Source organism: Salvelinus alpinus, chromosome 33 (genome assembly GCF_045679555.1).
Source record: "Salvelinus alpinus chromosome 33, SLU_Salpinus.1, whole genome shotgun sequence".
NCBI lineage: Eukaryota > Metazoa > Chordata > Actinopteri > Salmoniformes > Salmonidae > Salvelinus > Salvelinus alpinus.
In genome coordinates, this window is record NC_092118.1 from 2,087,392 (window position 1) to 2,115,057 (window position 27,666).

At 40.5% G+C, this 27,666-nt stretch overlaps 1 protein-coding gene across 1 annotated transcript in view; it reads left to right on the top strand.

The window, feature by feature from the left end:
- Positions 1-27,666, top strand: part of LOC139562913 (MAM domain-containing glycosylphosphatidylinositol anchor protein 1) — a 407,306-nt gene that overhangs the window by 281,171 nt on the left and 98,469 nt on the right. Inside the window, exons 7-10 of the mRNA XM_071381072.1 lie at positions 3,868-4,137; positions 18,404-18,519; positions 18,777-18,990; positions 21,872-22,168. Of these exons, the coding sequence (XP_071237173.1) occupies positions 3,868-4,137; positions 18,404-18,519; positions 18,777-18,990; positions 21,872-22,168 (897 nt within the window). The remainder of the gene's footprint in view (positions 1-3,867; positions 4,138-18,403; positions 18,520-18,776; positions 18,991-21,871; positions 22,169-27,666) is intronic.

Genomic DNA, 27,666 nt, shown 5'->3' on the forward strand with positions numbered 1-27,666 from the left:
TACCCATGCCTTTGTCTTTTATAGCAAAACAGTGTTCTGTCCATCTGGTTTCATCTTCACTGAATGGGGAATAACTAAGGAAACAACATCATCTGCAGAAACAGTAGGATCTCGCATCTCACTCCTCTTACCGGTACACACAGCAATTTGATGTCTGCTCATACATGTTGCACATGACATGTCTTTGACGTTTTACATAATTTTGCTATGTGTTTCTGTCCTTAACATACAAAGCATCTTTCCATTTTATTTTGTTTCTCTTTGCGTGCAGCAATATTGTGGTCAGGGCAGTTTTCCGATTTGTGGTCTGCACTGTCACAGAATAGACAGTTTTGTGCCGCAGCAGATGGCATGCTGGGTCTTTTTGTTTTCATTTCATCGGAGGAGCATGACTTCCATGGTTTGCTCTCTTTCTGATGGTTGCATGATCTTGTCATTTGTAGTGCTCTCTCCCTGCTCTGTGCCTTTTTCTGTAGGAAACGGACTATCTCAGAAACTTTCCATTCATCATCTACTCCACTCTGACGACTATAGTCAAGAGCTATGTCCTCTGGAATCTTCTGCAGTAAGATTGGGCACAGTAGGCTTCCATAGGTTTCTGACACTACACCCATTGATTCTAAGCTCCTAATCTGAATTTCACATTCATCATATAGCTGCCTCAAGGCATTTAGGTCAGAGGATATCTTCACAGGAGTGAGATTCAGCAGCTTTGACATGTGAGCACTAATCACAAGATCTTTCCTTCCAAATCTGCTCTTGAGCAGAGCGATTGCATCATCCTAGTTACTGTCTGTTAACATCAGTTCTGCTACTGCCTTTGCAGCTGGTCCAGTGAGATACGTTTCCAGGTAGGTAAACTTCTCTTTATTGCACAGTGAATCGTTGTTGTGAATAGCAGTCTGATACTGGCTCCAACACTCCTGCCACATACTGACATCTCCATAGAATTTCTCAATAATCCACTTTGGTAGCCTTACTGATTGTCTCTGTGATCTGTTTGAGTTAGCATCACTCACCTGTGCTGGTAGTGGATTGAGGTCCTGTTTTTTTATTACTCATTTTCATCTCATTTTCTCAAACAAGCTGTTCTCCTTAGCTAACAGCAATTCAAAAAATGTACTCAAGTGATCGGTATCCGGACTTGATTGGGTTATTTCCACGTCAATCTGATTCAAAAGTCTGTGTTGTGGCACCTCGGATGGTACCCCGCTTTCGTTGCATTCTTTCTGCTTCATGCCGACGTTCCTCCTCAGCCATTTCAGCCACTTCTTCCCTCTGATCTTCGTCGCAGCTCATACTCCCGGGTTTCGGCACCAAAAATATAGAATAACTATCTTCAAAGTGATCGCTCGGGACGTCGATTGTACGATGAAAGCTTATTTTTAGTAATAATACTTGTTCACGTTACATTTTACCACTTTAGATTCTACAAAACATTAAAAGAAAGTTTCTCGCGAAGCCAGGAATATAACTTGTCACTGGGCTCGTTCACATTTTTTTACTTCCTGTCATAAGGCATTCTGGTACTTGCATTCAATAGCGTAATCCAATACAACAGAAATATGTACACTCTCAATCTCCATCACATGAATTCTAATACAATTACTCTTACATATGTAAATAATTGTAAAAGAAAATATCTTTAGATACCGCTCAATGAATTAATGGTAAACAAACTCTGTAACTCATTAAAGTTACAACACAGTAAGACTGGTGGCGTACCAAATAGCACCCTATTCCCTATATAGTGCACTACTTTTGACTGGAGTCTGCAGATTAATTAAACATGCATGTTCATAGAAGAATAGTCTTATATCCAAAAAGTGGACACAAAGTTGCTCATTTAAAAACTTGATCAAATAAAATCTATTGCACTCTCCCAAAGTTTGGCTGGTATCTAAAACCTACCAACCTTTTGTATTTTTTTGTGAATTTTAGAAGTTTTATAAGTCCATTATTGTTTAATTATTAACTTTTTTGGTTAACCTTTTGACTTTTGTTATTCCTGGATGCTTGGCAAATGTGCACATACACAATGTCGTCCCTCCATACACAAAATATTTCTGTAATACTTTACTTCAAGGGGGTATGCATAGGGCATTCATAACACCTTCATGAAACCAGTCAGGACCATAATTGCAGTATAATTCATAACAACCTCCATAACACATATGTCCTACATTTTATTCATACAATCTTTACATAAAGTGTTAACAAACTTTCTGTATGCACTACTATACTCCACAGCAAACGAATTCTGCCCACTAGGGATGTGTGACTGCATGGCCTGACTGAAAAGCCGTCCACAGCCATTCTTTCCACCTTAAGTCCGACGGCTAGGTCTGTGTGTGTTCTGTCAAAACGACAACTTTGATGATTAATGTCCCTTTGGACTTACCCTTTTTTCCCCACCTAGGTGTGACCCTTTTTTTCTCCTTTGTCTGCTCTACAGTATTTTGTTCCACTCTTCCCAGCTTTGCCCTCTGTATTTCCAATGTGTTGAGCTGCTATCGATCTCTGTCTGGTGTTCTGGAGTTTTTTTGCCCTCTTCGATGTTCTCGCCATGCTGTATTTCAGGTCATTCTACTCTCTTTTTTTAAAGGACAGCTATGAAACAAGAAAAACTTGACTTTGTGCTAGTTTTGGTGGCTTGTCACCTGGCATGGCTGTCACAATGTCTGCAGTGAAACTTGTCTTAACATCCAATTCATTTGCAACTAGCCTCTACGGGACCCCCCCATTTCAAAGATGATGTAAACATTTTAATTTTTTTACGATTGTTTTATCTTTTACCAGATCTAATGTGTTGTATATGCATATCCTTTCTTCAGGTCCTGAGCTACAGGCAGTTAGATTTGGGTATGTCATTTTAGGCAAAAATTGAAAAAAAGGGTACGATCCTTAAGAGGTTGCTGCTACTAAAGTACTACAATTGTTAATACAATTATGTTACTAGTTTTACTACAAAGGTTTAGGAGCAACTTAATTTAAAGTATTCCCAACTAATGCTCTAAGGAGAGTATAACTATAAAGAGACCAAGAGGACATAAATCTATTCTAAATGAATGCCTTTTAAAGTGACTAAATGAGATGTGCACATTCTTTCCGTCTGTCTCTAAATCAATATAAATAAGAGGTAGCGGTGTCATTTAATAGAGCTTGCTTTCCAAATCAATACAGATAGATCCAACGAGTCAACTGTATCTTCGAAGCCCTTTCAGATCCCACACATTTGCATTTTAGTCATTTAGCGTACACTCTTATCCAGAGCAACTTACAGTACAGGAGCAATTAGGGTTAAGTGCCTTGCTCAAGGGCACATCGACAGGTCGCTATTTAGTTGTCCACACAGTCAAATTATGAAGTGAGCGCACTGCTACAATCTTACCTTCTGAAAAATTATATTGATTTGGGCCCGAAGCCATCTAAAAGCGTGTCTAGTTGTTTGGGTACTCCTGGAGAGGTAGTTGTAATGGAGTCGTTAATGAATGTGGTTAAAGATAGACACAGAACTAAAGATATAAGCTACGTCTAATGTCTACACAGCTCTGGGTTTAGAGGAGAACTTGCCTGGAAGGCAGATCTGTGTGTGTGTGTGTGCACGTGCGTGCGTGAATCTGTGTCATCAGCATCAGTGTGTCCACTCGCATGTGTGAGAAGTCAAAACAGAACAAGAACTATCTACTGGCAATGTACACACTAACACCTTCTCCTCTCCCCCTCTTCTCCTGAGTTCCCCTGCTCTCTGGGTTCAGGTCAACTAGCCAACATCCTATCAACAATGTAGACAACTCATCGGACGCATATTTAAAAAAATGACAAACTCACACTTTTTCCACTCTTCTCACCCTCCTCTCCCCTCAGCTCCCCCTGCTCTACGGCTGTCTGTCAACGAGACCCTGGTGGTGGACCCCGGGAAAGACGTGACCCTGTCGTGTGAGGTGACCGCCGGATTCCCTAAGCCCACTGTCACCTGGTCGCGCTATCCCAACCCATTGCCGAGAAACTCGTTGGTAAGGAATGGGACTCTGACACTGCGCTCGGTCACGCCCGCCGACTCAGGCTTCTACAACTGCACAGCGGTCAACAACGTGGGGAACCCGGCCAAGAGGAACGTCAACCTCCTCGTCCGAAGTGAGTGTGTGTGTGTGTGTCTATTTGATATACAGTCAGAGACGGAAGAGAAACGGAGACATCTGGCTTTCCAATTTTTTCTGATCTGGGCGGGGCCACTCTGGTCTACTTATTGCCGCATAGCGAGACATCTCACTGGCACATTTTTCGTCTCAGGGTGGGTGGGGTGAGTGGGGAGGGAACAATAAGTAGACTAGAGCCAGCTGTTCTCTCACGTGAGCATGCCAGATATTATGGAGGAACCGTGAGCTCATGCGAGAAAGGGAATGCCCAATTACACAGACAGGAACATTGAAAAAAAATGATATAGTAAAGTTGTTCGTCTGAGTTATAAACCAGTCAATGATAGTCACATTCAAAATTACTGGCACCATTGATATATTTTATGCAACATTTTTTTTATAATATTTGTATTTGTTTTCTTTAAAAGATAGTTGTGAAAATGATTTCCACCCCAAAAGATCCTTATAAATAAAATCAAACTAAATAAAATCTGCATGATCATTCTACTTAAAAACAAAAGTTAATCTAAATTTAAGGAACTTTATTGTGGCCTTCCATGGCTTCCTGTTTCACATGGGTATAAAAATGAGGTAATATTCATGTGAAATCCCTTTGAGAGATATCTTACCATGGTGATGGATGACAAACGAAAAGAGACAAATGGTTGATGTAGTCATGGCATGCTATGAATATAGGACCAAATACTTCACTTTGCACTACTTTAAGGCACATAGAAGTGAATTTGTCCCAATACGTTTGGTCCGCTACAAAAAGTGATGGAATTTCAAAACAGTTTATGAAATTATCCTCAAATTAAAGCTGACATTCTGCACTTTACCCTCATAGTCATTATATATTTTCAAATCCACCGTGCTGGAATACAGAGCAAACACAACATGTGTCAGTGTCCCAATACTTTTGGAGCTCACTGTAATATGAAATGTGTTAACTTCTCTGGGATATGTGGGACGGTAGCGTCCCACCTAACCAACAGCCAGTGAAATTGCAGGGCGCCAAATTCAAAACAACAGAAATCTCATAATTAAAATTCCTCAAACATACAAGTATTATACACCATTTTAAAGATAAACTTCTCGTTAATCCAGCCAAAGTGTCTGATTTCAAAAAGGATTTACAGCGAAAGCACACCTTGCGATTATGTTAGCTCAGTACATAGCCACAGAAAAACACAGCCATTTTTCCAGCCAAAGAGAGGAGTAACGAAAAGCAGAAATAAAGATAAAATTAATCACTAACCTTTGATGATCTTCATCAGATGACACTCATAGGACTTCATGTTACACAATACACGTATGTTTTGTTCGGTAAAGTTCATATTTATATCAAAGTTTAGGCGGGACGCTACTGTCTCACTTGGCCAAAAGCCAGAGAAAATGCAGCGCGCCAAATTCATTAAAACACACATGAAAGATACCAAATTAAAGCTACACTGGTTGTGAATCCAGCCAACATGTCAGAATTCAAATAGGCTTTTCAGCGAAAGCAAACGATGCTATTATCTGAGTTAGCACCATTGTAAACAAAGAGAGATAAGCATATTTCAATCCTGCAGTGCCGACACAAAACGCAGAAATAAAAATAGAATTCATGCCTTACCTTTGACGAGCTTCTGTTGTTGACACTCCAATATATCCCATAAACATCACAAATGGTCCTTTTGTTCGATTAATTCCGTCGATATATATCCAAAATGTCAATTTTTTGGGCGCTTTTGATCCAGAAAAACACCTGTTCCAACTCGTGAAACATGACTACAAAATATCTCAAAAGTTACCTGTAAACTTTGCCAAAACATTTCAAACTAGTTTTGTACTACAACCTTTGGTATTTTTTAACGTAAATAATCAATCAAATTAAAGACGGGATGATCTGTGTTCAATACAGGATTAAAACAATATGTAGCATGCTTTCTGGTCACGCGCCTCTATCTAACAGGACACTTCAAGTGACCCTGATTCAAAATAGCTGTACTTCTTCATTACACAAAGGAAAAAATTCAAACTAATTTCTAAAGACTGTTGACATCCAGTGGAAGCGGTAGGAATTGCAAGAAGGTAAATTAGAAATCTATATTCCCAATGAAAATACATTGAAAAGAGAGTGACCTCAAAAAATAAATCTGAATGGTTTGTCCTTGGGGTATCGCCTGCTAAATAAATTCTGTTATACTCACAGACATGATTCAAACAGTTTTAGAAACTTTTTCTATCCAAATCTACTAACAATATGCATATCTTATCTTCTGGGGATGAGTAGCTGGCAGTTGAATTTGGGTATGCTTTTCATCCAAATGTGAAAATGCTGCCCCCTTTCCTAGAAAATTAAGGCACGCCATACTGGGACAGCTTCTGAGAAAACCAAGAGTAGGCTTATTTCTCATGTTACTCACTGCCCAGTGACCTCGCTGAGGCAAGATGAACTTGCCATCTTGGTAAATTAAAAATAAGCTACTCATCTCATGCTGTGCCGTAAATCACCACACGGTATACTGAAACACGAAAAAAAGGTTAGGTACTAGAATTTTTGTTACTTTCGGGTACTTCTGTCAAATGTGTCTCACGTCATATATGGATTGATAGGATCGAGTGTGTATAGTCATTCTAAATCTTCAATGGGGCAGTAGTAAGCAAGCCAGGCTAATTGTGCATGCAGCTGACACAGCGCAAGCCAATTTTAAGAAGCAAGCGAGAGGATAGAGAAAATGCCGACAGTATGGCTTCTTCTAATGAAGTGAACTATGGTAATACAAGTAAGAAAAATATGTTACATTATGCAAGGGGGGTTTAGTTCCAAAACAACATAAAGAAGTATTTCACCCATGACATTTGCATTGTACGTTATTCTACTAGCAACTACATTCTAATACATTTTGCGAGTGAGCATTAAATTATAGTGTGATTACAACCCAAAAGTAATATATTTAGACTACTTCGCATTTGTCAGGGCTGTACTTGCTACCACTAGCCACCTAGCAGCCCTGGGCAGAGGATTGCACCCTGGGTGTTGAAATGGGAATCGTAGTATGCTGTCTAAAATCCAATTGTATTTCTATGGTGTGTAGACCATTGCAATATAGAAGCTTCAAGAAAGGAGCTTCAAAGTGTTCTTTTAGTTTTGGAACTAAACTATTCAGTTAATACATGAAATGATTAAGCTGTAATGAATAATGAATCCTAGGTCTAATGAATGTCATTTGATCCAATATTTTGGCCATAGATGAGCAAATTAACCCCACATTTTAAAATAGTCAAGATGTAATTGTACAATTATTTTGTATGATCGGATGTGTCAGATATGGTTTTGCATAAGGAAGGGTTAAGATGTTCTTCTGTAATTAAATATAGTGTTTTTAAATTTTAAATACATTTAAATAAATGTAATATACTGTAGAATAGAATATATTATATTTGTTATTTTAGTTGTTCTACCAGTTATCAACATATTGTTTAAAAAACCTAGTGGTTATTCTGACTTTAGATAATATGTATCATTTCAGTATCGAGTATTGTGATACTAAGGGCTCTATTTTACACCATTGCTTTAGCGTGAAACTACAACTTGTACTACTGAGAGAGGAGAGATACTCTTTGATATGCAAGTTGGTCGCTGCTCCGTAGGCCATGAAGAGCAGGTAGTCAGATGGATTCCTGAGCAGACTACAAACCGAAGAGTCCTGACACAAGATAAACTGAAAGCCTGCCATCGGGCCATTGATAAGGAAGGTTGCATTTGCCAGACAGATGTGGAATAGAAAAGCATACATGGTTATATAAACAGAAAACATTATACAGAGAGAAGAGCAGACATCAGACTGGTTCACAGCAGCACAGCTCAGCCATAACATACATTATCATCAAATAGAATAAAACTACATACAATATACTAACAAAACCCCAAAACAGCAACCAATGGTGGCTACGTATAGCATATTCACAGTACAGCTCCTTTTATTACTGCTAGCCCTAACCCTAACCCAGATTTCATGTTCTCACCCTGGACCTTATTGGGGAAGCTGTTACTATATTGTGGTGCAATGACCAAACAAGGCTAGCTATAGCTTCCAGCTGTGTTGGATGGCTGTTGATACTAGCATTACCTTGCATGCTGATGGCTTGTTAAACACCATATGGTGATCAGCAGTTGGCGATCAAGCGTTTTATCACCTTTAATGAAACATTCTGTTTGAGAGAGCTTATTCCAGACAACTCTGATTAGAAGCGACCCAGTAATAATGTCAGCCGGCGACAGACACCATCCAATTAGCACAAGATATCATGCTGCTCTCCTGCTGAACGGTGCACATAGCGGACCACATCATTTTGCAAACATGATAGTGTCAGATATGAGTTATGCTCAGCCACTGTGCAGAAAACTCATGACCCACAGCATTATAAAAGGACTATAGCAGAGTGAGCGGTATAAGGGTATAAGACACTTTGCATACACACAATGTACAAGCATGAATGACATGCACGCGTAACTAGGCTTACTACTACCCTAAAATATAGGACACCTAAGATATTGCCTGACCTAGATGTTTTATGTGCATGACAGCTATGGATGACTGTAAAACACATGTTTACAACAATAGAATAAAACACAGTACAAGCAAGTGTCCAGACATCCAAAGTGTTTTGGGCATAGAAGCTCAGGCCAGGCATTGATGAAACAACAAAGCATTAGGAAATATAGCACTACAATCTCAAACGTGTGCTCTGCCAGCGATACAAGCAACATGCCAATAACGTGCAAATGATACAGGGACACAAGCTAAATCATGAATTAACATGAGCATTCACCTCGGGCAGTAAGAGTTGCAAGGTGATTCCCCCGGCAGTAGCAGTTGCAGCACAACACATGATAGTTCCCGTGATTAAAAATACATAAAAAATCATGGCCCTCCCTACATACCCTTTGGAGCTCCTACCTGACTCTACTGGAAGAACATAGACACTGAATATACCATACATTAGGATCATCTTCCTAATATTGAGTCGTGCCCTAAGAATAGCCTCAATTTGTCGGGGCATGGACTCTACAAGGTGTCAAAAGCGTTACACAGGGTTGCTGGCCCATGTTGACTCCAATGCTTCCCACATTTGTGTCAAGTTGGCTGGATGTCCATTTGGGGGGGGGGGGGTTGATACACACAGGAAATTGAGCATGAAAAACCCAGCAGTGTTGCAGTTCTTGACACAAACCGGTGCGCCTGGCACCTACTACCATACCCTGTTTTTTCTTGCCCATTCACCCTCTGGATGGCACACGTACACAATTCATATCTCAATTGTCTCAAGGCTTAACAATCCTTAACCTGCCTCCTCCCCTTCATCTACACTGATTAAAGTGGATTTAACAAGTGACATCAATAAGGGATCATAGCTTTTACATGGATTCATCTGGTCGATCTGTCATGGAATGAGCAGGTGTTCTTAATATGTTGTATACTCAGTATAGTTTAACTCAATGATTTAGACAGTTTGTAAGACATCATTTATTCCAAAATGCAAGCAGATGAATAAAGAGCAGAAGGTAATATGTGACAAGAATGAAGCAATCATATAATTAGTGTAAGAGTATACATAGAGAAACATAGAGAATGCATTAAGACAAAAAATATGAAGGGAAGTTCAGAGTCCAGTGTTGTGATCTGTCTGGTTGCTAGCTGAAATACCCCACAAATGGCAAAAGGAATGGACAGAATGGGAAAAAGAAATGGCATTAACATTTCATCTGCCCAAAGTCCATCATTCTCTTCATAAAATAGGAAAACACCACACAGGTTCATGTCCCAACTGTCCAGCAGCAGAAACCACAGATGATGTCCTCCTTCACTGTCATGCATACTAACATCAAAGTCAGACACTCAGAAGAAAATCACGCCCATGGGAATAAACTTCAACCTCCCCAGTTTACTCAAAGCCCGTCCAGAACAAACTGAAATACACTCAGCACACATTTATTTTCTCCACTCATGTAGACTACAGAACAGAATTCATGTCCATAGTCTCCAGGGAAATCCAGGCCGGTAGGTGGCGGTAATGCACCTAATATTGGTCTGTACACCACCATTAAAATCCAAAGAAGAAGAAGTTAGTGGAAGCACATGGACATGGAAATATAATTGTGTTGAAGTTATATGAAGAACATACAAGTCATATCAAGAGCATGCCTGATTATTCATGTAACGCGTTTACATTGTTATACTAGCATACAATACAATAGCAAATTACTGGAATCATTTTTACTAGAATAATTAACCTACTACTGGTAGAATTAACAGATGAACTGACAGAGGGACTACTCATGTAAAATGTATGACGCATAAGTCAAAACATGGATGAAAACGCAAAGCCTAAACCCACTGGGCACACACTGGTTGAATCAACGTTGTTTCCAGGTCATTTCAATTAAATGACATTGAATCAATGTGGAATAGACGTTGAATTGAGAGTTGTGCCCAGTGGGAACCTACTTCTTCAGATAATGATGCTATAAACTAGCAATGTGACTAAAATAATATCATTGAATCAAGATGTTAAATGTATTGCTAATAGTGTTACAGCTGTCTCGTGAGCTGTGCAACACACTAGGCTACTAAGCTAGGCTACTATCGATATTAAAGGGATAATCCACTCCAATAGGAATAACAGTGTCCGCGACAATGTCCGCGCCCCCACTGAAAATAGTTAGCATAATAAAAAAATCCCCATAAAAATATGTCTGTTTAAGCTAGAGATACTGTATCTTTGCGTGGGCTGCGTCTCAATCCACCGTATCCGCTGATGTCGGCCTACTGCATCTGCGGTGAAAAGTGGCAGAGCTACAGCAGTGTTTGTCAGACCATGAGACATTGCGGAAATCGGTCTTCTCACGGAAATGTCTGTAGCATCCGAACGGTTTGGCCTACCCCTCTATGGAAGGATGAGACTCACACGATGGTGTTCTTCGTTTTGCTCTACAATCCCCACTAGAGTCACAGGACTCGTCTGAAGTCGGTACCGCCGATTTGTCAACTTCTGTCTGTAGCGTCAGAACAGTTTGGGCTACACACTAATTTGACCCCTCTATGGAAAGGTGAGACTGTCACAAACACATAAATTTTTCTCAAGGATGCCCACAAGCCTCACAAGACTTGTCTGAAGGTAGTCTGGTACCAGTTCAAAAAAGTATGGAAGTATATATAGGGTTAAATATTTGTTATTTTAAAAATAATATATCCTGATCTTTCTTATATCTCTCAGATATAGGACAGACAATTCAAAACAAACTTTATATATTTTTGGAGTATCTGTTTTTCCATGTATGACTCTGTTATTCAATGCCTTTCTACAGGCTAGTAGCAGTAAGACCAAATTCAAAGTTTCATCAAATAAGTCAACTTTGTTTATCCCTGAAGGAGCCCTAAAATTCAAAATCAAATTGCTAAATGATCCTTGGTATGACCATCTTAAAACAATTCCATATGATACCTTAGTAGAACACTCCTGCCCCCTGCCCCCAGGCTTAGTTTTTTTTTACATAACGCTAATATATGAAAACAATGATTTTTGTGAACAAATATTTCATTTTGTCATTATAACAAGGTTGGTAGCAACATGTGAAAATTGTTGTGTAAATCTGTTGCAGTTCAACTCGACTACAAATCCCACAATGCAATTCTCTCTCACTGGGCTGGTTGGCTAGTTAGCTAGCTAGCAAACTTAGTTACACACATAATATCAAAGTCAATATCAGCATGTGAAGTATCTAGCTAGCCGTAAAACCACGAAAACAAACTCGAAATGTAGGAGTATATCTCTGAGTTCAGCTTGCAGGTCCATTCTGCCCAAGACGAGTGCAGAGTACTTTGCTAGGCAACAATGGCCGTTTCCCACATTTCCCACAGACACACAGGGCGCATTGCGAGATGGTACTTGAAGGAGAAACTATGTTGAATAATTTGGTACATTGTTTAAATATGGTGGTGGATCTTTGATGTTATGGGCTTTTCACTTTGACTGGTCCCGCTGTCCTTGTTAAGGTCAATGGCATCATGAACTCTACAATGTACCAGGACATGTTAGCAAATGTTAAACACAATCTCTTTCTCTGAGCAATTTTATTAGTATAAAACAATATATATATTACATATACAATATAGCTCAGTATTTGGTAACGATTTACTTTGACTACATATCCATATATTAGCATTTCATGAACGTGTTATAACAGTTCCCAACCAGATTATTAAAGATGAATTAAATATATCCATAGCATATCTATAGACGGTTTGCAGTTGCGTCACAAATCACCTAACAGCCATCCCAGGCGCCATGTTAGAAGACCAAAGTCAGTCTGGTAGAAGCTCTCCAATCATTCACATGTCTAACTAGGTTTTGCTACGACCAGACACTTCACAAAGATTACCCATTATTTTGTTTTTGTAACGACCCAGAAAATGGAGGCAGTGGGAGAACCTATTCAAGTAAGTAAATGTATTTTGAAAAGTATATAAAAACTATGTATTATTAGCTAGTTGGCTAGCTATAGGAACTTAGTGTTAAGGTTTACTCAAATGAGCAGCTAATGTAATGTTCGCAAGCTAGCTAGCGTTACATACTGTATAGCTAGCTAAGTGAATTAAATGTCACCAGTTAGCTGACTTCATATTAGCTAGTTAGCACCAAGACATTCATGAAGAGGGCACGACAACGCCTATTCCCCTCAGGAGACTGAAAAGATTTGGCATGGGTCCTCAGAGGAAGGCCCTACAAATTGTGAAAGAGTCCAGCCACCCTAGTCATAGACTGTTATTCCTGCTACTTCATGGAAAGCGGTACAGGAGGGACAAGTCTAGGTCCGAAAGGCTTCTTAACAGCTTCTACCCCCAAGCCATATTACTGCTGAACAGCTAATGCAATGCCTACTCTGACTATTTGCATTGACCACCCCCCTTTTTTTACACTGCTGCTACTCGCTGTTTATTATCTATGCAAAGTCACTTTACCCCTACCTACATGTACATATTACCTCAATTACCTCGACTAACATGTACCCCCGCACATTGACTAGGTTCTAGTACCCCCTCTATATAGCCTTGTTATTGTTATTTTATTGTTGCTCTTTTTGGGGGGTTTATTTAGTAAACCTTAAAGTAGTAAATCTTTTTCTTAACTCTTATTTTTCTTAACTGAAATGTTGGTTAAGGGCTTGTAAGCATGTGACATATTTGATTTGATTTAATATTCAATGCTGTCTAATTTGAGTATAATGCAGCCTGCTTCTTATTTATGTTTTCTGCCCTCAGATACAGAGATCTGTGAAACCCTGTCTGCAGATGAAGACATCCCAATTAATGTCCTAAGAGAACAAGGGTACATCCTTGTATGCCAATTTTGTAAACAAAAATATATTAGAGCCCTTCTTTTCAATTTTCGCCTAAAATGACATACCCAAATCTAACTGCCTGTTGCTCAGACCCTGAAGCAAGGATATGCAAATTCATGGTACCATTTGAAAGGAAACACTTTGAAGTTTGTGGAAATGTGAATTGAATGTAGGAGGTTATAAAACAATAGATCTGGTAGAAGAGAATACAAAGAAAAAAACAACAGTTTTTTTTTCTACCATCATCTTTGAAATGCAACAGAAAGGTCCCACATCTAGCCATCACTCTGGTTGTAATTCCGATGGTGTCCACAAGATGGAAGCAGACGGATAACTTGAAGTATGAGCAAACTACATGACATTTAGTGTGAAGTCACCCAGGTACATTTGGGCAAATCGTGAAGGAGACATTTACATTTACATTACATTTTTCTGCAAGAATATCGTCAAATCTGTATACTTGGACTTTGACTTAGGTTTTCCAGTATTAGTAGCCATATTATAAGTTCAACATTTTCAAAAACACCAGGTTTTCGTAACTTCATAACGCTCCATATTCTTATAATCTTTGTCCAAGAGGAAAAGGCTTGCTGTCACACAAGGTTAACAGCTACATTTTGCAACAGATACTGGGTTTACCCTAGATTTGTTTGACCCCGATTGGTGCTTATTTGACAAAGATACAGTCAATCAAGTGAAGACCGCCCGAGCCATCGATGTGCCGTGAAGGCGTCGCTCTCTGACCAAATTCGGTGTCCTGTAGGATATACTACACCCCTAATGATATAGTGAAGTCTGGTTACATTCTAGGATCTCTGAGGAATAAATACGAATGTGATTTGACTGGTTGAAACAACGTTTAGGGTTAGATTTTCACAGATTCCTTTCTTTGCAAATTGAACAAGTGGAAAAATACAAAATTGATCGTGCATGCTATATGGACCTTTTTAGGATATGAAAAATGATTTTATCTAACAAAACGACACTTCATGTTATCTCTGGGACCCTTTCTTTGGATGATAAATCAGAGCAAGATTTCAGAATGTGAGTACACATTTCACCTTCAGAGGTGAATTTATCAAACCTATCGCGGTGAGAAAAGTGTTTTGTTGTTAGGAGCTTTCCTCAAACAATAGCATGACATTTTTCCGCAATAATAGCTACTGAACATTGGACAGTGCAGTTATATTAACAAGAAAATAAGCTTTGAGGCGATATAAGACACTTATATGTACCGACATTTTTTTTTCTAAAAAATTCGCGATCGTGACACAATGCGCTACATGATTTACAACAGTTGACGGGACGCCTATCCCTAATTAAAAGTCACACTATTTTTTATTTTATTTTTATTTCACCTTTATTTAACCAGGTGGGCTAGTTGAGAACAAGTTCTCATTTACAACTGCGACATGGCCAAGATAAAGCAAAACAGTTCGACACATACAACAACACAGAGTTACACATGGAATAAACAAACATGATTTCCTTGATTTCCTTATACAAACTACACTGTTTGTATTCTGCCATATTCCCAGTCACCTTGCCATGGTTAATTGCAGTGGTGCTGCTTTCAGTTTTGCGCAAATACTGCCATCTAGCCACAGTTTCTGGTTTGGGTAGGTTTTAATAGTCACAGTGGGTACAACATCTCCTATACATTTCCTGATGAACTCAGTCGCCGTATCTGTGTATTCGTCAATGTTATTTTCAGAGGCTACCCGGAACATATCCCAATCTGCGTAATCAAAATAAATCTTGAAGCATGGATTATGATTGGTCAGACCAGCATTGAATAGACTGTAGCACGGGTACTTCCTACTTGATTTTCTGCCTATAGGAAGGGAGGAGCAAAATGGAGTCGTGATCAGATTTGCCGAAGGGAGGGCCTTGTAGGCATTTCCAAAAGTTGTGTAGCAGAGGTACAATGTTTTTCCAGCGCGAGTACTACAATCAATGTGTTGGTAGAACTTCGGTAGCGTTTTCCTCAAATTTGCGTTGATAAAGTCCCCAGCTATGTGGTTTCCAGTTGGCATAAAGTCCAGTGTAGTTCTTTGAGTGTTGTTGTGGTGTCATGACGTGGCATAGCCCACCTAGCCCAAAGAGGTTAATGAGTTACGAAAGAGTTATGATGTGATCCTCTCTGGAATGAACCGAGAAAAGGAAGAGGTGGAAGTAGTGTGGTAGCAGCTATTTAAGGGGGTCAGCCACAGACTAATCTGAAATCCTTACTCGGAATGTATCCTGCCATGCGGAAGGATACCATATCATATTGGAGTGATCCAACATAGTGCTACATAACACTAGCTAGCATACCCTATGTTTGCACGTTTTACTAAAGTCATTTTTTTTGTTGCTATGAGCCTGAAATGGGGAATTGAATTTGAATACTTTGAATATTAATCTTTTTAAAACCTATTCATGAAAAGTCCAACAGAAAAATGTCAATGGTAGGATTTCTGTTCTAGCAAGCAAACATTACATCTGGAATTAAAAAATGAAATGTTACTATTTCCTTTAACATTCTGTGTTCGTATTATTTTTTATAAGTGATGAATGTTTATAAATTCTTTATGAATGGGAAAATTTTTATGACAGTACAATAACTGTATAACATGCAGGCAGGTGGGGCAGGTGGGATTGACTGCATGAAATTTCCCCTACTGGCCAATATAGGCCGATAGGGGAAATTTCATGCAGTGGGGGTGGTACAGTATATATAAGCATAATTTTCAAAACGTGGTTTGCCCATTTGGCATATTCACTAATACTGGTATGGCAGAAGCACACTTTTTAGAACAGACATAAGGATGACACTTCGCCGTCATTGTAATGATGCATCTATTAAGATACCTAAAAATGACATCTTGCATAGTATAACATGAATGTGCTATAGATATGCTAGGGATATATTTCATTAAGGAAAATGGAAAGTTGTACAACTGAATGCATTCAACTGAAATGTGTCTTCCGCATTTAACCCAACCCCTCTGAATCAGAGAGGTGCGGGGAGCTGCCATAATCGACATCCACATCTTTTGGCACCTGGGGAACAGTGGGTGAACTGCCTTGCTCAGGGGCAGAACGATAGATTTTTACCTTGTCAGCTCTCGGAATAATGTGGTTTGGTCCTGTTTTAACACGTTCATGAAATGCTTTAGATGTGTAATAAATGTGTTATGGATATGTAGTCAACGTATACCATTACCCAGTATTTATATTATTTATTTCATTCATTTTTTTTTCTCATCTTTATTAAGGGAGCCAATAATTTTGGATGTGACTGTAACTGTGTGTGTGTACGTGACCTTTTTCCGCATGTCTGTTTTGACATATATAGGTCTTGACTAGTTTGGGTAACAGGGTAAAATATGACTACATTACAGTACATAAGTACTGTAAGTAAGCATTTGTGAGAGGTTATCATTCCTGTTATATTTACATCATGGTGTGCAATGAAGTATAGCCAACATCTGTGTTTGGCTCCGTGGGTGAAATTTCCCCTACTGTAGGTGCAGATCTAGAATCGGCTTCCCCTCCTCCAATCCTTACCTTAACCGTAGTGGGTAAAACTTTAAACTGATCCCAGATTAGCCTTTAGGGGCAGCATTACCTTACACATCTGTCTGTGGACATTCATGGATGCAACTTTGCATGTGAACCAACTAAGTCAAATTTTCATTGGTTAATTAACTACTCCATGTAACTGACATTGTGAATTACAATAGCTGTATACTCTTGAGCACAGTTGTCTGTGTGCGTGCGTGTGATTGCATTTGCTGTGTGTGGTGTGTGTGCCTAAGCATTACCTGGGAAGATAATGTCTACATGTGTGTGAACGTCATCCAGTTGATCTGTGATTAGCTCTGGTTTCTATACAATCATGTCAAGACTCTAGATTAACTCTAGATTACCCTGCCCATTAAACAAACTCCTCCATTCACTGGCCCGCCGCAGGCTATTTTTATCGCTTTTAATAATCTTTATTTACTCAGATTAATTGGAGCCGAGATGGAAGTAATTAGAGGAGCTGATAAAGTGTGTGTGTTGAAAGGGGGGTAGGAGGGTGCGGGGGTTTGTGTGTGTGTGCATGTGTGCATATTGTACATAATGAGTGTGTGTGTGTTCGTATTTGTGTGTATTGAACATATGTGTATGTGAGTGTGTTTTCCCCTTCCCTGTTAATGGGCCTGAGCAAGTCACATGAGCCCAGGTGGTGATAACGCCACGCAGACGAGTAATTCGTAAGCGCCTCGCTGAAGTATAAGGCAAAACATACGGTCTCCGTCCGTTTGAGCGCGGCGGGCTAACAATATGGTGGTGAGGACGATCAAACATATGGTCTCCCGTCCTCACCAACCCCACCTGCCGAGCTAGTTAGCATGCTTGGCGAAGCGCGGAGTTACAAGATTTTTCTCTCTCCTCTCCTGCTTATATTAGTTGCTATGTTGTTTGCCAATGGAGTTTTGTATTCAGAACAGGGCCAATTTGGGAGGTTCTGGAATTAAATCGGACCAATCAGTGTCTAGTGTTTACGATGGTTAAGGTAGATATCTCTCCTTGCTCAGTTTTATATTTTTTCTTCTTCTTCTCCATCTCCCTCCTTCTTACTTCATCCCTTTTCCTCTACTCTTTCCTTTTTTTCTTTCTCTCTCTTCCCATCCTCTGTCTTATGTTCTCTCCCTCCTCCTCCACCACTCTCTATCCTCCTCCTTACTTCTTTCTCGATGATACTCTCCTTCTCTCACCCCTTCTTCCTTATCCATCTCCCCCTTTATACTTCCTCCTTCCTTCCTCTAATCCCTGACTCCCTCCCCCTCCTAACCCCCTTCATCCCTCCCTTTCTTCCTCCCTCTCCACTCCCTCCCCTCAGGTATGGGCAACCTCACCTTCCAGATCACACCCGACTCCAACAAGGACAGTGAGAGCATCCAGATGGGCCGCGATCTCAAGCTCTCGTGTCACGTGGACGCACAGCCCCAGGACAAGGTCAACTGAATAATAATAATATAATAATAATATAAGTAGGGTATGACCTCTTCATAATAATCTCATAATGATGCAGAATAAATCAAAGTAGGTGAGACGGATGAACATTTTATGTAAAGAGATACATAAGCCTTGTTATAAGACATTATAAATATTCATACATGCTTAATACAAGTTGCAACATATTATGTCAAGTATATAGGCTATAGCAATATATTCATATAATAAAATAACATTTTGCTATTTTATATTATTAGGTCAACTACACATGGTACAAGAACGCGGCACTAGTCTACAACTCGGACAGCTTGATCGTACTGCGCAGCGACCCGGATATGGCGCCGGGCACAAGTAGCCTGGAAATCGTGGACATGAAGTTCCGTGACCAGGCCACCTACAGTTGTGTGGCCAACTTTCCTGGGAGCACGGTCCCCGAGCTGAGGGTAGACGTCAACATTACCCAGAGCAGCGGTGAGTGGACTGTTTCTTTGTTCTATGTACCTAACTAGTCATTTGTTATGCTAACTAGCTAGCAAGACGTTGCATAGCAACAGCATCAACTTCCGGTGGAGAAGTAGAGAAGGCAAAGAGTAAGTACGCTCAACTGAAAGTTGTGCCCCTTAGATATTAATTTAGAATATTCCAATCCTCATATGCTGTGGCCTACTCCTGACCGTCACGTTGTACAGAGCCATATTTTTCAGGGTATTGTTTTTCTCAGAATAGAAACACCATAATATTAATCAAATGAATTAAGCCAAATTCATTAAAATAAATCCTGTATACTATGTTATTACAAAAAAGGTTTTAAATGCTCTGGTAATGCCAATATGGAAGACTATCAAATGCTTCTCAAAGATGCCCTCTGGTGGTCAAACTAGCACTAACTTGCATTAAAAAATGGCTGACAATTAGATAACGTGCCACAGAATGCTATGACGCAACTTTGAAAGGAGGAACCACTGTACAAAGAGAACATGGGCTAAGGTTAGGGTACATCCTGATTTGACTGGATTGAATTGGAATGCTTGTTGACTTGTTTAGCCAAATGGCATGACAATTCTGCTGCAAGAAGTGCATAAAAATATAAGACAACTATCCAGAAAATGCTCAGATTTGCAACATTGAAGATCCCCAAGAACACACTGGCCTCCATCATTATTAAATGAAAGAAGTTTGGAACCACCAAGACTCTTCCTAGAGCTGGCTCCCCGGCCAAACTGGGCAATCGGTGGACAATGGCCTTGGTCTGGGAGGTGACCAAGAACCTGATGGTCACTCTGACAGAGCTCCAGTTCCTCTGTGGAGATAGGAGAAACTTCCAGAAGGACAACCATCTCTGCAGCACTCCAACAATCAGGCCTTTATGGTAGAGTGGCCAGACGGAAGCCATTCCCTAGTCAAAGGCACATGACAGCCCGCTTGGAGTTTGCCCAAATGCACCTAAAGGACTCTAAGACCATGAGAAACAAGATTCTCTGGTCTGATGAAACCAAGATTCGTTGGCCTGAATGCTAAGCATCACATCTGGATGAAACCAGTCACTGCTCATCACCTGGCCAATACCATTCCTATGGTGAAGCATGGTGGTGGAGGCATCATGCTGTGGGGATCTTTTTCAGCTACAGGGACTGGGAGACTAGTCAGGATTGAGGGAAAGATGAACGGTGCAAAGTATAGAGATGAAAAACCTGCTCCAGAGCGCACAGGACCTCAGACTGGGGCAATGGTTTACCTTCCAACAGGACAATGACCCTAAGCACACAGCCAAGGCAATGCACGACTGGCTTTGGGACAAGTCTCTGAATGGTGGTTGTTCAGGTGATGGTCAACGCCCTTGGGGATATTGGTTTGGCCCGGAGTGAGGAGACCTCAGTGCTCTCCCTATGTGTTTACCACTCCTGCGATCTCGTCCTCCTCTCATCTCCCCAGGGTCTAGAACTGTTGTTCTATTTCTCCCTTCAAATGTTCAGTAACACTTTATTTGAACATGTATGTCATGTCCTAATGTTCTCACAGTAACCATGGTGATGATATCTGTCTGGCTTGACTCCATCATCGGTTGTGGATTGGTGTTGCTTTCTTTCAGTTTCTCTTTCTCTGTCTTACTCCGTCTCTTTCGATGTCCTTTTCTTTGACTACCACAGACAGTCCCAATACACCTCCTGCCCTATCCCTTTTTCAATCTATAAAATGGAAGCACTATGGTATAAGGTCCACCACTACACTGCTTATACCTGTCCAGAGTGCAACGGGAACGTTGTAGTGAGTGTTTTGGGACTCATATTGGCCAGTCTGCGTCTTTTTAATCTCGTTCCCATACTCACCTCCGCCTAAATGCAAGGAGACTCTGGTGGATAGGAGCATCGTTAGCCAATCAGAAAGACGTGAGAAACTCCTGGCATGATAGGCATTGGCTTCATCTTCCAACCAGTTATCTCCCACAACACTTCCCCCCCCATGTCTTGGGCACCTCTACGTTCAGGAGCAGCAGCTGAGCTGACTCGATACTGGACTGTCTCAAGGCATTTAAACCTGTTCATTGTCATAAAATACAATGTGATTGGCTCAGGCATAACATTAGAGATGTAGCCTAATGGACAAGTGTTTGTGTACATTATAATACTTAAGAAATACTGCTCATTCAAGCACTAAACTCCTAAGCTAGATGTAACAATTATTGAGTTACAGAATGCTGACTTATTTCTGAGTGTTGTTGTTGTTGCTAGGTAACATTCTGAGATTCATGGGAAGAAGTTGCCAAGATTCGCAAAAATGTAATGACAAATACTTTACTCAGTAGGTCACTCCCATATAATGTTATGGTCACTCCCACTAAGGCCAACTTAGAATGGTTGATGTCCCAGGCTTATATGCGCTGTGCACTGGGGAAGAGGTCACCCTCTTTTCACCCTCTCTCTCTCTCTCTCTCTCTCCTGTTGTTGCTCCTAGTCCTACTGAGAGTGTTGATAGATGGAGGAAATGAGGATATGTGTTTAACCTTGACCACTGTTTCGCCTTGCCAGTCAACACACTGTATTTAGCTTTTTACATTGCCCAGGGCGTGCGATGACCATTAGTATCCAATATAAATGCCCTCACTAATTTTAACATTTAACCTCACTTGCTTCCCCCTACTCCCCACCTCCTGCCCTACTCCTCTCTCTCTTCTTCTCTTTTTTTTTCTTTTTATAAACCCTGTTTGTCTTTTGGACAACCCCTCCTTAAATATTTTCTCTTGTCCCCACCTAACCATCCTTTCTATATTTCATTACCTCTATCTCCCCCTTGCTCCACTCCAACTCCCCTCACACTCCCTCTTTCTCCCTTCTCCAATTTCTCTCCCCTACAGTCACTCCCCCAATTTTGACAGTGCCGGCAGGGGGCCAGGTGGTGAGTGTGAGGGAGGGAGGCTCTGCCGACCTGGTGTGCCTGGTGGATGGCAAGCCCCGTCCGCCTGTGCTCTGGTCGCGCGCCGACAAGGACCTGCCTATGCCCACGGGTGAGTGGGCGATGGAGACACGCAACGGGCGCCTCCGGCTGACCAACGTCACCCGTGACCTGATGGGTTCCTATCGCTGCCAAACGGCGTCCTACAATGGCCTCAACATCAAGCCACGCCAGGCGCAGGTGCAGCTCAATGTGCAATGTGAGTAGTAAAGTACTACATTTCCCATGAGGCATATGTTTATTGAGCTCTGAATATTATTGCATTTGTTCTGTTCTGGTCCTGTTGACCTACATGGGGTGCAGGTTTTTGTTCCAGCCCAGTAGTAACACATCCGATGAATGAATTGAGTAATCGAGTATGTTTTTGAGTAGATTAATCAGCTGTGGTAGTGTAACGGAGATCATTCTGAACCATGCTCACGTGATGAATAACCTTGACTGAGACCTGAAGACTTGCTTTTGTTCACCCAGCTAATGCCTACATTGTAGCTCAACAGTCTTGTGGCGCTCAGGAGACCTGAGTTCAAACCCTGGTCAGTCAAATTAGCACTTGGCCGGTTCAAAACTGCCATCTGTCTGTTGCACTAAAGCCACCTTTCAGGGTGTGGTTTGAGTTAGACTTTTGTCTTCAATCATCATTGTTCATTTTTCTCACCAGCACTACCAGACTCTACATTTCCCTTAAAAAAACGATTGAAATGTCAAGTTCAACAACATTATCAGTCATTACAACTCAACCATCAATTTCTTCAAATCGATAGCTAGCACTATTAGATTAGCAGTCACTGTCTCAATTCAATTTAAAACTCACACTGGACCGGAGTAAGCTAGCGATAACCCCCAAATGGGGTTGAATGCACTCTTACTAACAAACAAGGTCACTAATTAACAAATGGTATAATGCCACTCAGAAACCAATGCTGCTAAGTGCGCAAACCTTGTTTATTGTTTGCGTGAGCCATTAGTGAAGACGCTAGCTAGGCTATTAGCGAACTCTCCCCTTGGTTATATTTAGACTTTGTGCTCAGTAAAAGTGCTTATGCCTGCCACACTTCAATAAGGCTTCCATTATGAAAGGGGCTCGTCCATAAAGTTCAGAACCCTAAAAGCCTCAGAATTCAACACCATTTCTCTTCTATTCCCCATTCACGCTCGTGAAAATCCAGCTCCTGACTTTCCAGTTTCAAAGTAGTGCCACTGAAGGTTGTTTTGCCATTGTTTTGTCGTCAATACGGGCTGTGCCATGACAGCCAATGTTGAATAAAACTCTCACTGTCCTAGACGGCTCTTTAGAATGTGTTTGTGTGTAAATTGTGAAGGAAGGTGATGCACTTTGGTGGATGGGGCGAACAATACACTCATGGCTAATAGTGAAACATAAAGGCTCAAAGAATAGCCCTGAAGCCCGTATTGCTTTTTTTTATGTTTACAGCTTTCGTTCCAATGTCTGTATTTCTCATGAATTGTGAATGCAACATTAACAATGTGCGATGTATGGTCCTCCATGTATCCTGTAATATATTCAAATAATTTAAACTTTTGATAGAGGACTGTCCATCCGTCAATGTAAGAGCCCCATTGAAAAACCATTGGCTTAATCTGTGAACGCTGTAGTTTCCTTTAATTGACCTGGAGTGAGTACTCTATTGGGAAGCTTACGAGCCTTGAAGCCAAAACATCACAAAACAAACCTAAGTCCTAGCCCCTGCCCCCTAGGCACTTACGTAGATCTGAGAGAATTGGCCTCTGATATGCTATATGGAATTGTTGTTGCGGACACTTATACAATCCTCTCATATCTCCACAAGTGCCTTGTGAGTAAGGACTAGGAGTTGGTTTGGGATTCAATGTAAGGGATATGCCAACACTAGCTTGCTTAGCGAATGAAACTACACTTTTAGAATAAAAGTTGCTAAGGTGCTTCGGTTTGTCCCAATAGGTGAACCCTTTTTTGCTGCTAAAACCCTCTATGCAGGGTTCTTCATAGAACCCCCTGTAAATGGTTCTTCCTAGAACCCTTTATGAACAGTTCCACCAGCCTTATTCCCCTTTAAAATGTAATTATTTATGACCATACATTACATATATAGTAAGGCCTTTCTTTTTGAAGGCCTAGTTATATACCCTAATACAGTGGTGTTAGGAAACTCCTGGTTTACATTATTCTTGCTTGCAAAGAGATGTGTAATTCCTATTGAAATCCAGACATGGCGAGGATGTTAAATTTTTTATCACCTGAAACCTGCATTCAGAATGATTGCCAGGGTAAAGAAGATTGTCCAATGGGATGACCTAAATCATCTGAAATGGATGAACTTTATCAGTAACAAGGTGCAATAAATCCAACTGATCGGATTCGTTTATAGAATGTATGTTATTTATTTTTGTGTAGCATAAGATTAATCAACCAATCAATGTACATGCAAAAACACAGATATTGAAACAAACAATTCTGAAAATCAACCTGCAATAGAGCATGCTGGGAAATATGATCATGAGTGTTTTACTCAACACAGCAACACAGAGTAAAGATGACACAATCACACTCAACTCTGGTATTTAACAACAACACTAAGGTTATTTTACACAGCCAAGTGTTATGTTAATTTAACTCCTGAATCAACACTATAAATGTTACACTGAAACATCTACATTAGGTTAAACTGGCCAATTCCCTGTGTAATATACAGTACAATAAATACACTGCTGGTTCACTCATACTTCCTTCTATTCTCCTACTCTCTGCTCAATAAAATCAAAGAAAATACTAATTTGAAAGACAGAAAGACATGGCAAAGATATCAATTATGTCACTACTGTATACGTAAAAGGATTAAGGGAATACCAGATACATGCACAAATATTCCCATATACTCTAGGTACAGTTTAAAATATTCTCACACCTATCTTTTTAAATGTATCAAATTACTCAAACTCCTGATCTTAAACTTTAAACACTGAAGTAAACACTATTGCTCAGGCACTATTAAAAAATAAATAAATAAAGTATTACAATAAAAAAGCTTATTCAGAACCCTTTTTGCCTTCGAAAGAATCCTCCTAGCCTCTCAAAGAGCCCTTTCTTCTAAAAATGGTTCTTAGGATAAAAATGTTCGAGGTAGAACTCTTTGCCTTACAAAGAACCCTTCTCTTCCAAAAAGGGTTATTCAGATGAAAATGGTTCTTGGTAGAACCCTATCCCTCTGCAAACAACCCTATTGGAACTCATTTTTCTAAGAGTGTAGCTTAGCACAGAACGAATGCCAGCTTAATTAAAGACCACTATGACCGTGGAGCTGACATTCCAAATCCTCCCAACCCCCATCCACCATCCGTCCACATGCTTAAAAAGATACTACTAGATTTACAAGGCTTGCTAATGCAGGCGGGCAGAAGGACGACACTTTCAGATGCTCGTCTAGTCCAGTACACTTCAATGATTTATTGGCCAGGTGGCCACCCCAGTATAGAAAGACAGAAATAGAGAGAGAAAGAGAAAGAGAGAGAGAGAGAAACTGAGTGTGACAGATGGATGGAGGAAGAGAGAAAGACAAAACTGGGAGAAAGAGAGAGTGACAAACCGAGAGAGGAAGGGATTTAGTAACAAGCAAGAGAGGGAAGAAGAGAGAGAGACAGAGAGACGGAGAAAGAGACGGAGGGAGAAAATAGAAAATGAGGAAGAGGGGAGAGATTTACAAACAGAGAGAGGAAAACAGAGATAGGTAGATGTTGCAGAACCCCTTTTCCAGGGAACCATCAGTGCTTTGGAAACCAACGATTCCCCTTTCCTTCCCTGGATTTCTTCACTGTACCCAAACCCAAAAACAGATTTAATGCGTTGCTCAGTTATGTATAGAGCCATGTCCTCATGGAAGGCTCTGCCACCAGAGGTTACTCAAGCAAAAAGCAAGTTTAACTTTAAACAGATACAAAACATATTGTAACTCTTCTTTATAAAGATTTAATTTAACTCTTATTGCTTATCAAAGTATGAATATGTACAGAATAAATGAATAGTGTCTAATTAGTATTTTTGTTGCCTCTTGGTGTCTTTCCAATATATAACTCTTATTTTATGATTTGTTATTTTAATTCATGTCATATCTTATGCTGTTCTTGTATATACTTTGTCATGTATTTATACGTTTTATGTGGAACCTAGGAAGAGTAGCTGATGCATGTGCAGCTAATGGGGATCCGAATGAACTTAACTAAACCCTCCTTCCCTCCTACTTTGTATTTATTTGTTTCATTTATCAGGTTCGTTTTTCAACCCTTCATTTAGCACCGTTGATCGATACGCGGGAAGATGCTATATTGTTTTTACTGTGCCTATAAGTGGAAAACCCTCTTTATCTCTTCCTCTCTCCTTTTCTCCTCTTCCTCATTTTATTCTCCCTTGCCCTCCCTTTCTTTATCTCTTCCTCTCACCGTGACATGGATGTTCTTCTTCATTGCTATTCTCATCATCATCAATCAGACAACATCTCACCGCATCTCTCTGTCACTATCCTTCTCCCTCTCTCTTTGTCTTTCTCTCCCTCTCTCCTATTCCCTTGCCACCTCTCTCTCTCTTCGGTGTCCCTTTTGATCTCCCTCCCGCCCTCGCTCCATCTGAGCTCCTCAGTCATGTGCAGTCTTTCTCTCTTTCACTCTTACACCACACATGCTCTCCGTCATCTATCTTTCTCCATCACTTTCCCCCCCACCTTTTCTCCCGTACACTTGATGCAGATCAATCTCCCTGGAGTGTACCGTACTGTAAATGTCATGTCTTCATGCATTACTACAAGAGGGTAATGTACAGACTTGACTAACGCGCTGGGAAAGCTGTGTTTGTGTGTGAGAGAGAGAGAGAGTCTGCCTGCATTAATATCTGTCTGTCTGTGTCTCTCTGTATTTCCATCTGTATATGTCAGTGTGCGTGTGTATGTGTATGTGTGTGTATTTCTATGTGTGTGTGAGTTAGAGCGAGGATTACGGCAGATATTCGTTGTCTCCAATAAGACGGACGATGATTCTGTTTACGGGGATTATGGCATCGTGAAATTGAAACATTCTAGCGTAGCACGAGCCGCAAAGGAAAATAGATAGGGGAGACAGTAAGGCCTGGTGCTGAGTCATTTTGTCAGTGGTCCCATCCGTGCACCACGTTTCTAGGATGAAGACACCAACTGCTGACTGGCAAGACACGAAGCCGCCACTACATCACTTTATCAACAAGCCTCACCTCACGTCTCTCTGCCCCCTGTTCTGTCGCTTTTCCTCCTCTCTCTCTCTCTCTCTCTCTCTCTCTCTCACAGCCCCCTCTATCTTTTCCTCTCTCATCTCATTTATATTGTATATTTTTTTTTCCCCTCCCTTTCGCTCGCTCATGGTCTCTCTCTAGGGGCTTCCACTGTTCCCATTCTCTCAATTCCTCTCAATCTTCCTTTCTTTTTTCCCTCTTCCTGACTCTCTCTCTCCCGAGGTTACTCCTGTGTCCTCCCTCTCTCCCTCGCTCTCTATTTCTCTCTCTTTGGGTGTCCTCCTCTGACCCTTCCCCCTCCTTTCTCTCTCAATTCAATTCAATTCGCATGACGTAACAATGGACATATTGCCAATTTGCAATATTAACATAATAAAAATAATAATAATACATATTGTCAACGGGACAACAGTAACAGCAATAATCAAGGGTCAAAATAGCCATTCAGT